Below are 12,621 nucleotides of genomic sequence, written 5' to 3'. Positions count from 1 at the left end.
ACGCCGCCGCCCCGCAACGCTGCCACCTAGCGGGCAACGCTCAAATTACTTCTCGGATGAATCACTTGCTGCCATCTGCCGACGTCGTCGTAGTGTTAGGAGGGGCAGAGTGGTGTATAAATAGCACACAAATCATGCAGGCAACATTGAAGGCAGAAGGCAATACCCAGAACAAACCCAAGAGACCACACCAGCCAGCATGCGGCAGGCGGGAAAGGCATTAGGTGGGGTGCAGCATGCGAAGCGGGGACGTACACTCACCTGGCCGGACATCATTTGACTATGCGGGGGTGGGGCTGGGGTGAGGGGACGGCTGTGAAGACGGATGCGTCGGCGGTGATGGCCTCATGGTCGAGTTCTGGAACAAAGCGTCAACAGTCAACACAAACGCACACTCCACCGATAGGCGTAGGAAGGATCAAGCCTACAGGAGGAGCGAAATTAAGCTAGCCATACGCGCACAGTTTCGAGCTATCGCTGCTCCACAAATTTGGCCTTTCGCAGGTTAACGGACTGGGCAACATGTGCTCACGCACTGTTTCGGGCCACCAGTGCTCCATACATTTGGCCTTTCGCAGTTATTACGAACTTCGTTAGTGTATGTTGGTATTCGTTTTCGAGCTACTGCTGCTGTTGCTGCTGTTGTTCCTGCTCCACACAGCTGGCGTTTCAAATGTTTTACGGACTCGTCCCTCATATGTTCTCGTTTCCATGTAGTGAAGTCACAGTACACCGAACGCGGCAATGTTTTGCAGATCGAAGTTCAAGATCTTCAAGTGTTTTCGCGAATATTAAGCTTTGTTACAGTATTACAAATTTACCAAGCAATTTAACATGTCGTAGGACAAACATTTTTATGACACTCAACTATCCACTCAGCACTGCCGTACTACGGAGCTGGCCCAGTTACATGTGAGGTTTTTCAAGCAACGTATCAATGGTCTTCTTCATTACAGGATGTTCAACATGTATGTTGGCTTACTTAAGTTACCAGTTACATGCCTCAGTCATGCTAGATGGATGTTTCAACGCAGCAACATAGATCTTGCCGAACGTCTGTCTTGTCTCTGTAGTCCGACGCTTGCCGACTGCCATATTTTACAACATTTACTCCATTATTGGTATTCCCACGAAACTGTTACAACGCCTTTGTAGATAACGTGTGCACCTATCATTACGAGGTCCATGACGCTCTTGTCAAAGTGATGACTAGTTTTCCATTTGATATCCTCCACGAAGCTTCATCTGTGTGATAAGCGCTAAAAAAATACTGGTCTTCCAACTTCCTTTTGTTTTTATTTTACAGCTTATATTATCCAGCTTTCGCCACAATATCTTACTTCCGGAAGATAGTCACATACCAGTTTTAGAGAGATCGTGCCAATGTTCGGCATCAGTCGATGTTTCTGCATCTTTCGATGTTTCTTATCCACTACCATTCAGACGCGATGTCGTTCTTCACCCGGCGCGCTTCCGTTCCAGTCTGATTAGACCAATGTATCACACAACGAACGCAGCCGTTAGGGTAACATCGACACGCGTGCACACACAGGCAGCACACACATGCAAGTCTGGAACATGTAAATAGTTACCTGTGAGAGTCCAAACCTGCAAGAGAGACGACAGCTGAAGGGTTGTGGGTAAGTATGGCTGGCTGTAGCGACAGACAGGGGTAGTGTGCAGATGCAGGAGTAGGTGGTGTGGACGGGCTGGTCACATCCAAACAAAGGGAGAACAATCGTGCAAGCATCACAGGCAACGACAAACAGCGACGGAGGCACGCTCGCCGAGTACTTACTGGGAAGAAGCCGGGCGGCATCGGCCCACCAGGCATCCCGTCGTTGGGAGGCATCTGCCCCAGCGGACTCGGCGCGGGGCCCGCGTTCTGCAACAAAACGAAACCACACAGGATAACAACTTAAAGTGCACACAAATTTATTGAAACACCTATTCAAGGCAAGACGCTTGTTTCTCTCTCTCTCTCTCTCTCTCTCTCTCTCTCTCTCTCTCTCTCTCTCTCTCTCTCCCTGTCTGTCTGTTTTAAATAAAATAATCATCTTTCTCACACTAATACTGCAATTCACTCAAGAATACATGTCCTACACTAACATTTACGGAAGAGTCAGCACCCAAGGGGTAGCCTGAATGGATTCAGAGCCGGGAGTGTAGTATAACAATGTACCCTCGGTGAGTGATTAACACTGGTAGCACATGACGTAAACGTAGCTCAAACAGCACTTTCTCTTGCCTGAAAGGGACCACCCAATGGGACCACAGCAAGTGACGGTCCTATAGTTCCGTATGAATTGTTAGCTCTGCGTTTGAGGGCAAACAGCTGTGCACTTGTCTGCATAGATGATGCAACAGCGTCTGCCACGGGCTAAGCTTCCCATTGTTCAGAAATTACAGTAATGCTTCATTTATATAACAGGCACGTGTTGATCGCCACAGATGTGTAGAATGGAAAGATGTTTTACGGAAGATCCCCGCTTCAACCCCGACAACCATGGACGCATGTGATTTTATTTATTTAATTACTAATCTACTAGCTGTACCTAGCCACACTTTGCTGTGACTCAGTTGGTTAAACGGAAAAGAAACAAAAGAAAAAGCAAACGTTTCTAATACGTATGGGAATTGAATATACGTCCTATTCTCCTCCCCCCTCCCCCCCCCGCTCTCTCTCACTCTCTCTTCTCCTCCTCCTCCTCCTCCTCCTCCTCCCCCTCCCGCCTCTGTGTCTCTCTATCTCCTCTTCCCCCCTCCTCTCAGGCAGCTACGGTAGCAGGTTCGAATCCTGCCTTGGGCATGGATGTGTGTGATGTCCTTAGGTTAGTAAGGTTTCAGTAGTTCTAAGTTCTAGGGGACTGATAACCTCAGATGTCAAGTCCCATAGTGCTCAGAGCCATTTTTAGTCCTCCTCTCACAGACGCTGAGCCTTGTTTATAGTTACTGCAAATTATGTAGTAGTAGTAGTAGTAGTAGTAGTAGTACTCTAATCATAAATCAGTAAACCATAAAAACAACTTTTCTGTTTGCTAACAACGTTTCGCTATTACATAATGTGTGTGGTGTGTGTGGGAGGGGGGGGGGGGTATAAACGTTTTTTTACAGTAACGTATAAGAAATTTAAGTAAATCGGAAAGGCAAATTTTGAGATGTTTGGTATACATTAGAATGCAAAGTTGTGTCAAAATTTAAAAGCAATCGATCATTTCAAGGCAATCGGTCAAGAACTTTCCGAGATACACGATTCAGAACAAACGAATATTTACATTTTTATTTATACAAATTCATTTGCGTTTTGTGTACACGCGCCATAAAAGCACACAGATCACAACTGATTATTGTAATAGATAACCAACACTATTCTCTTGGGTTATTGAAGAAGAAAGGTACAAATAACAATAATTGGTTCTGAAGTAATATTGTGCTATTATCTTCCCATTACACACGGCTTCCATAAGGTAAAACATTAGAAAGTCCATGAAGATTTTTCAAGTTGTCGCATTTTCTGGTAGTGGTAATGCTACATGGAGATTGATGTTTCCATTCGGTTTTTCTCTTTGCTGAAGTTACATGCTGATCGTTGTAACACGCGAAAAGAACATGTGATTTTAATCAATCAAAGCTGTGGAGTCTTGGACGCCGTCTTAAGGAATCTTCACAGGCGTTGGAGAAACTCCCGTTGGTGATTTTAAACTCTAAATGAACAAAACTATTGTGCAGTGTCAAGTTCACTCTTTTCTTTCATTACTGAACACACAGTTTAAAAAAAATTGACGTTAACTCCACCTCTGCATCATGCCGAATGACCTTCCGCTTCTCATTTTAATTACGGCAATATTTGGGTTCTCTTTAGCCTTATTTTAGACTTCTCTATCGCGCGGTCTGTTCACATTCATACAAATTATTGTAAGACTATCATATAGACCAAGTAACGTGGGCTAGTAATTAGGATACTGGACACTCATTTGTGAACTCTTCCATATTTAGGTTTTCTGTGGTTTCCGTAAATCGCTTAAAGAGAATGCTAGGTGGATCTTTTCTATTGGACACGGCCTGTTTCTTCTCGTAATTTATTGCACAGATATCTGATATCAATGATCCCGCATGTACGCACATACAACATAAAGCTCCATAACAGCATAACTCCACGGCCATACCGAGACAGTGGGATAAGGCAGAATTATCTTCTCCCACTCCTGCAGTATTAGAATTAAGAGGCCTTGTTGCGCGTCTCCGTATGTGAAGATTACTTTCATGTAGTAGCAACGGCATTAACCAGCACTGTCGTCCCTTCAGTGTTCTATAGCAGTGAGAAAATGACACTTCATAAACTGCACTGTCCTATCTCTCTACCTACATCTGCAGTTCGCACTTAAGTGCCTGGCAGATGGTTCTTCGAATTAGTTTCAGACTATTTCTCTACTGTTTCACACTTATCGCGCGTGGGAAAAATCAACACTTGAATCTTTTTGTACGAGGTCTGATTTCTCTTATATTTTATTATGATGATCATTTCTCGCTATTTAGGTGGTCGACAATGAAATATTTTCACATTCCGGGGGAAGTTGGTGACAGAAATTTCGTTCAACTATCTCGCCGCAACGAAAAACGCCTTTGTTTTAACGACTGCCAACCCAACTCGTTAATCATATCCATGAAATTCTCTCACGTACTTCGCAGTAATACAAAACGAGCGCCCTTCTTTGAACTTTTTCGATATCCTCCGCCAATCCTATCCGTACAGGATACCACATAAGACAGCAATACTCGAGCAGAGGACTGACAAACATAGTCTGTTTATTAGACCTGTTGCATCTTCTAAGCGTTCTGCCAATAAAACTTAAGTCTTTGTTTTGCCTTCCCCCCAACATTATCAATGAGATCGTTCCCATTTAAGCTATTTGTAATTGTAATTCCTAGGTATTTAGTCTAATTGACAGTCTTTAACTTTGTGTGATTTTTCGGGTAACTGAAATTTAACGGGTTTCTTTTCGTACCCTCGTAGATGACCTGACACTTTTCCTTATCGAGAGACAATTGTCACTTTTCGCACAATAAAGATAGCATGTCTTTTTGATCTGATGATTTTACTAGATGGTAAATGACAGGTCATTTACAAACCATCTAAGACGGCTGCTCAGATCTCCTCAATCGTTTATGTAACTTAGGAACAGCAGAGGGCCTATAACACTTCCGTTGGGAACGCCGAATATCAGTTCTGTTCCACTCGATGATTTTACGTCGATTACTACGTTCTGTGACCTTTCTATCAGGAAATCACGAATTTAGTCGCACAACTGAAGCGGTACTTCATAGGCATGCCATTTGATTAGAAGACTTTTGTACGTAACGGCGTCAAAAGCCTTCTTGATATCTAAAAATAGGAAATCAATTTGACATCTCCTGTCGATAGCACTCATTACTTCGTGCGAATGAAGAGCTAGTTGTGTTACGCAAGGACGATATTTTCTGATCCGTACCGACGATTTATCAAAAGACACATCAGTCTGTCTCACGTTGGGATAGGAATAATTACCCACTGAAGGGATTACAATGCCCTGCGTTTAAACTTAAAGCCGAATGAGTGTTTACTAGGTCACACAATGCCCCGATAGCAACAAGGGATTGAGAAGATGCGAAAATTGACACTCCCACCACTGCTGGCATACAAAAGAAAAGTTCCACTCACAGATAGATAGATAGATAGATACGAGACTCCTTGAAACCACCCCCCCCCCCCCGGTCCCTCCACCCAAGACACAGCAACATCCTCTGATCCACTACAAACATGGAGTTCTGCTACTGTCTACCAAACAACTACTAGCATACTTGCCGATTCCAAGCCGGTGAAACAATTTACGAGATTTTTCTGCACAAAACACGCAAAATTAATCCAAAATGATGGAGCTGCATTGTGGCCGTATCAAAATTACTTAATTCCATAATTCTACACTGAAACAAATCAAATTGTTCCGATACACTGTTATGACACCTGACAACGCAAACTTACGTTCAGAGCTGCATCGTCGTGTTTACGTGGAAAGATATACACTGAAGAGCCAAAGAAACTGGTGCACCTGCGTAATATCGTGTAGGGCCCCCGTGAGTAAGCAGAAGGGCCGCAACACGACGTGACATGGACTCGACTAGCGTCTGAAGTAGTGTGAAAAGACAACAATCCTGCAGAGCTGTCCATAAATCCGTAAGAGTACGAGGGGTGGAGATCTTTTCTTACAGCACGTTGCAAGGCATCCCAGATTTGCTCCATAAAGCTCATGTCTGGGGAGTTTGGTGGCCAGCGGAAGTGGTTAAACTCAGAAGAGTTTTCCTGGAGCCACTCTGTAGCAATTCGGGACGTGCGGAGTGTCGCATTGTCCTGCTGGAATTGGCTGAGTCCGTCGGAATGCACAACGGACATGAATCGATGCAGGTGATCCGACAGGATGCTTATGTACGTGTCACCTGTCAGAGTCATATCTAGACGTATCAGGGGTCCCACAGCACTCCAACTGCGCACGCCCCACACCATTACAGAGCCTCCACCAACTTTAACAGTCCCCTGCTGACATGCAGGGTCTATGGATTCATGAGGTTGTCTCCATACCCTTATACGTCTATCCGCCCGATAGCATTTGAAACGAGACTCGTCCGACCAGGCAACATGTTTCCAGCAACAAACGTCCAATGTCGGTGTTGACGGGCCCACGCGAGGCGTGCAATCATCAAGGGTACACGAGTGGGCCTTCGGCTCCGAAAGCCCATATAGACGATGTTTCGTTGAATGGTTCGCACGCTGACACTTTTTGATGGCCCGGGCCGGCCGGAGTGGCCGTGCGGGTCTAGGCGCTACAGTCTGGAACCGAGCGACCGCTACGGTCGCAGGTTCGAATCCTGCCTCGGGCATGGATGTGTGTGGTGTCCTTAGGTTAGTTAGGTTTAATTAGTTCTAAGTTCTAGGCGACTGATGACCTAAGAAGTTAAGTCGCATAGTGCTCAGAGCCATTTGATGGCCCGGCATTGAAATTCGCAGCAACTTGCGGAAAGGTTGCACTCCTGTGACGTTTCACGATTCTCTTCATCGTCGTTGGTCCAGTTCTTGCAGGATATTTTTCCGTTCGCAGCAGTGTCGGAGATTTGATGTTTTATCGGATTCCTGATATTCACGGTACACTCGTGGAATGGTCATAAGGGAAAATCCCCACTTCATCGCAACTTCGGAGATGCGGTGTTCCATCTTTCGTGCACCGACTGCAACACCGCGTATAAACTCAAATCTTGATAACCTGCCATTGTAGCAGTAGTAACCGATCCAACAACTGCGTCAAGACACTTGTAGTCTTATGTAGGCGTTGCCGACGGCAGTGCAGCATTCTGCCTGTTTACATGTCTCTGTTTTGAAGTCGCATGCCTATAGTAGTTGCTTTTGTGCTTCAGTGTATAACAAATGACAAAGCGCAACATTATCCATGTGGCAGGATTAATTTATTTAGTTTACCAGTCTGCGGCTTACAAAGTCTGTCATGAGAATTTAAATGACTATCGTAGTCCTATAATTTACGTGGGTGTGCTAAAATGCACTGCCTCAGAATTCTTTTTTCTGTTCAGAATAACGGTTGTGGTACTAAAATCCATGCATATTACTCGGTTGACTTTCCCGCTTTTCTGACGCAAGTTGCAACCCTCTGCTGATAGACGTTTCCGAATTTTAGCATGTGACAAGGGGCTGTGTCACGTAACTATGTCAGTGCGTAAGGAACAGCGTGCTGCAGTCTAGTTTCTAACCGCCGACAACGTGCCTCCAACTTAAATCCACAGAAGAATGAAACCAGTGTACGGTGGTGTTTGGATCGACATCAGTAATTTGTGACGCTGGGTTGTTCGTGCTCGTAATGGAGGAAACGGCGGGGCTAAAAACGTGTGTGACAGAGTTCGGAGCGGACGACCGCTTAGGGCAATAGACGAGACTCATCGGAATCGGGTTGATGAACTCATCAGAGAAAATCTTCGGGAAACACAGACTCAGCTCTCAGATAAATGGGGTATATCACGAGAATTCATGTCTGAAGGCACCGCCTCAAACTCTGCACGGTACTGCGAGATCCTCAGAAAAAAGGCACGAATTCGAACAGTTCCTCCACATATGGAGTAGTCTCTCCTTCAGCATGACAATGTCAGACCACACACTAGCGTTCACTGTCATCGATCATCCTTCACAGAGTCCCAACTTGGCCCCATCCGGTTTCCACCTGTTTCCAGAGCTTAAAGAACAACTTCGAGGACTTCACTCTTACAGTGACGAAGATGTGCAAGCAGAGGTAAGGTTGTGGCTCCGTCAGCAAAGTCAAACCTTCAATAGTGACGGTGTCAATAAACTGGTCTCACGTTGGGAGGAATGTGTTCGCCGGCAGGGTAACAACATGAAGAATAAATACGTTGAATGTCAATAAGGTTATTTTATTTAAAAAGCTTTAAGAGTTTTCGCATAAAATATTCGATGGCATTTACTTTTCAGCAGTCAGCAACCACAATATTTCCACTCAACATTGGAAAAGATGTTACAGACCTAGACTGAGGCACGAACATACAGTGAATGTCATCTTCCACAGTATATAAATGTTACGTGAGGAAACCAGGAAAAATTAACTTTAAACTCGAAAAAAGCGTCTACATAATGATTTAAATTAATAGTCGTAATTAAATTAGTACTTGACAAGAGTAACAAAGTTAAACATCAAGAGATATTACAGGTAGAAAGTGATACAGAAATATAGTAAAAGATAGAATTGACAATTTTAACATAATATAGAGATCACATAGACAATCATAACAAAATAAATAAACAGAGCAAATGGAGAAATAGAAAGGAAAAGATTGGGTGCTGGGGCGGTGGCTGCTAGCCGTGGCCCTCACTCAGTACATGCTCAGCAAATGTGGAGTCATAATTCTGCAACTTCCAGCTGCGTTTATGTACAGACAACCTAGTTGCTAATAGTCCAATATAATCCATATCACAATTAGGACTAGAAATTTTGTATACCCCACTGTTTGCTAGAAAATGATGGTCAGAGCCGAATGCACCTCTGGAGAGTCGCACATGGTTAATGAGTACAGTTTCATTATAACGTAGATCGTGAAGTGTGTTGTGCTCAAATATTTGGAGGACATTACGCCCATGCAAAATTATCCCTCCCCACACCCAAACACCTGGACCACCAAACCGATCATATTCGACAATGCTGGGTGTATCCTCATATGGCGAGAGCTGGGAACACGTAATACGCACAGGAACGATTTGGTGCTCCAGTTGGTATGTTGTGGGGAGGCACCATACAGCATGGGCATACTGATATCCTAATCTTTGAAACCTGTACACTCACTGGTCAACGTTACTGTGACACTGTACTCCTTCCTCATCTGCGTCTTTTCATGGGTGCTTTCGGCCCTGACTTCACTTTTATGGATGACAATGCTCGACCGCATCGAACTGCGCAGGTTGAGCAACTCCTAAAACAAGAGGATATTCGGCGAATGGGCTGGCCTTGCGATTTCGTTTTTGCGATGTGTAACTGGAGTCACAGCCGTACTGCTCATCACGTCTTTCAGGCGACGCCTCGTGTCGACGGGAAGTGTCCGTTTGTTTCTCGTTACGAACAAACTGCTTTTTTAACGCGAAGCTTTCCGTCCTCGTTCTACAGAACACTCTAAAATTAGTTTAATGCAACATTTGCCCCATCGATATGCATTAACATCGGCAGTAAAACACGAAGTATAGCCAGTGCTCCAGCAGCGACTGAGCCGCGCTGCTGCATGGCGGTAGCTGTCAGAACGATACCGTCGCTGTTGGAGTACTGGTTACTCTGTTAACGCAATTCAAATGGTTCAAATGGCTCTAAGCACTATGGGACTTAACTTCTGACGTTATCAGTCCCCTAGAACTTAGAACTACTTAAACCTAACTAACCTAAGGACATCACACACATCCATGCCCGAGGCATGCGACCAAAGCAGCAATGCGGTTCCCGACTGAAGCGCCTAGAACAGTGGCCGGCTAACGCACACCTATTAAACAAATATCATACTAGACTAATCTGGGATCGCTCTATCAAACAGGCGTCGCATGAAAGATGTGATGAACAGTATTCGTTTGGGTTGACTTTAGCTGCTCACTGCAGAAACGAAATTGCCACTATCTGCCGAAAAACCAGAGAAAATGCGCCAGACGACTAGTAGGAGGGACACGAAGCTGTGTACTTAAAAGAGCAATCTCGTTCGACAGTAACTCTTGCACTCTGGCACTTTGCACACATTTATTCACTGTTTAACGTTAGTGAAGCCACGCTTCATCATCTGAAACCAGTCTGGAACTTCCTAATATCAAACTCTTTTACCAGATAGATATTTTTCATAACTCGTTCAATAACCTTAAGGAGCACATTTAATAGCACAGCACTGTAAAGGAGCGAGTCAGACGGCGGAAATGATGGAAAATTAGAGAATCGAAGCATTTGAAACATTCTGTTGCGGAAGGATGCTGAAAATTAAGGAGTCTGATAAGAAATGTGGAAAGAAATAAGTAGAAAACACTAATTGGAAGGACGCGTAGAAGATAGGACCTGTGTTACATCCCCTGATTAACTTCTGTAGTACTACAGGGAATGGTAAAGTCCAAAATTGTAAGGGACGACAGAGATTAGAATACATAGGATATCCCAAGACGAATGTTCAATATTCAGCGATATGACAGGAACGATCGTTCGAAGCAAAAACAGTCTGGTAGACATGGGCTCTGAAGTGCATACCTTACGAGCTATGAGAACTTGTTCAGTAGAGGAGATGTGTTTCACTGTAGCGAAGATGAGCCAGTGCTTATACCTCTTTTTTGAGTACTGATCAATCATGCTGGGGCACTCTGTGTGCAACAAATAACTGAAGACTTCGTGTGTTTTACTCTGAGAAGTAATCGTTGAGGGCCACATGAAACAAATAAGTAGACTGATGACTAACGTTTATGCTTATCGTCGATGCAACACGTATTGTGAGCAATTTTTTTCGTCATTTGAGCGAGTACTCTGATCTCCGCAACTATCGGCATTGTGTCCGTCCTTCCGAAATTTGTACACCATCGACGTACTTTAAACATTTTATAAACGAGTTTCATCACCTTCTCTGGTACCACTGTCGTCTTTTTCAAGGTATCAGTTTCCATGCTGCACAGCAAGGTAAGAACCCGAAGTTATTTCAGCTGCAACGTGACGGTAGCCAGTCATGTGAAGAAGTTAGTTGCTACTTACTTTATTCAGTAATAGATTTGTGATCTGCACCGCATAGCCGGTTAAGTGCACCCCGTCCCATAAGTCTGGATGCAGACTTCATCGCAAGTCGTTGTTAGAGTAGGTGCGCCATTCGTGAAGCGGTGAACGGCGTGAGGGCGGACTAACATCCTACAGCGGGGCACCTCAGCTCACAACAAATTGAACCACTAGACTCGAGCACGTATTCTGGTAGATCGTCAGCGAAGATTTCTGAGTGAGGAGTTACCAAACAAACGGCCGTCAGTCCAGATATGCACTCGTTTGCCCGGAAAGACTAGTTTCTGCATCACTATCGGTATACGACCACAGTTGGTTGGCTAGGAGTCCATTGGGTACTTTATACAATGACTGTACACTGGCGCGGTAGGTGTCAAAGAAGCAAGAAAATGGCGGTAGCAGTACTGTTTGGGAGACAGTCCTGTGACAGTCTGTAGTACTACTACTGACCGAGAGTACATCGACCGATCATTTTAAACGATATGCACACACACACACACACACACACACACACACACACACACACACACACACACGCTATGTACAATTAGGCGAACGGAACTTTTCAACCTCCTTACTCCCCGGAATACGCATCGGCCGCAACACGCCCCTCTTCCGTTGAGCTTTTTTGCCGCACACTTCCCCACAGCAATAGACACAACTGGTGGCATGTCATGAAATATTGATAAAAACCTGATACCTGCACTTCATTTACTCGTAGCACATGTAAATTATTCTGGGTATAAATGCTTTCGTGGTCCATGTATGTTTATGCAATCAATCAATAAATAAACCAGAGGGAAAAGAGTGGGCTTTAACGTTCCGTCGACGATTGTATCTGTAACTAGACGAATAGTCCGAAAGCCACTGTTAAATTCATGACTTAAGGTAATTTTTTATCAGTATTAGCTATTCCCTGTCCAACTCCCTTCGCATATGGAACGAGGGCAAGGATATTATGGATACTCCGAATGCATCCTCGCGTATCTTGACGACACCTACGCGAGGTGTCACACGAAGACAGCGTTACTGTTGCTTAGTCTACCTCTGATACCTATTTTTAAAATCCACACTGTAAGATTTCGCGACAGCAACGTAGGCTTTCTTCCACGGTTCTTACTTACGTTATCCGAAAATGTGTTAGTCGTTTGTGGAAGTTTTACCGACCTTGGAAGATCCCTCGAGAGCGCCTCTCATCTTCTTTGGCGTCCGCTGTCAGTAGTAGTTCGTGAACCCCAAATGCTGCAGTAGTACTGCAAAAAAAGAGCGCTAGCGAGTTGTGTGCGGTCTTTAATAAAAGGCC

General features: G+C 44.5%; 1 protein-coding gene across 1 annotated transcript in view; it reads right to left on the bottom strand.

Moving 5' to 3' along the window:
• Nucleotides 1-12,621, bottom strand: part of LOC126183219 (single-stranded DNA-binding protein 3-like) — a 346,891-nt gene that overhangs the window by 90,336 nt on the left and 243,934 nt on the right. The window contains 3 exon segments of the mRNA XM_049925001.1: nucleotides 262-295; nucleotides 297-358; nucleotides 1,799-1,885. Coding sequence (XP_049780958.1) covers nucleotides 262-295; nucleotides 297-358; nucleotides 1,799-1,885 — 183 coding nt within the window.

This window comes from Schistocerca cancellata, chromosome 4 (genome assembly GCF_023864275.1).
Source record: "Schistocerca cancellata isolate TAMUIC-IGC-003103 chromosome 4, iqSchCanc2.1, whole genome shotgun sequence".
Classification (NCBI taxonomy): domain Eukaryota; kingdom Metazoa; phylum Arthropoda; class Insecta; order Orthoptera; family Acrididae; genus Schistocerca; species Schistocerca cancellata.
The sequence above is the reverse complement of the archived record's forward strand: the minus strand, read 5'-3'. Positions and strand labels throughout refer to the sequence as shown.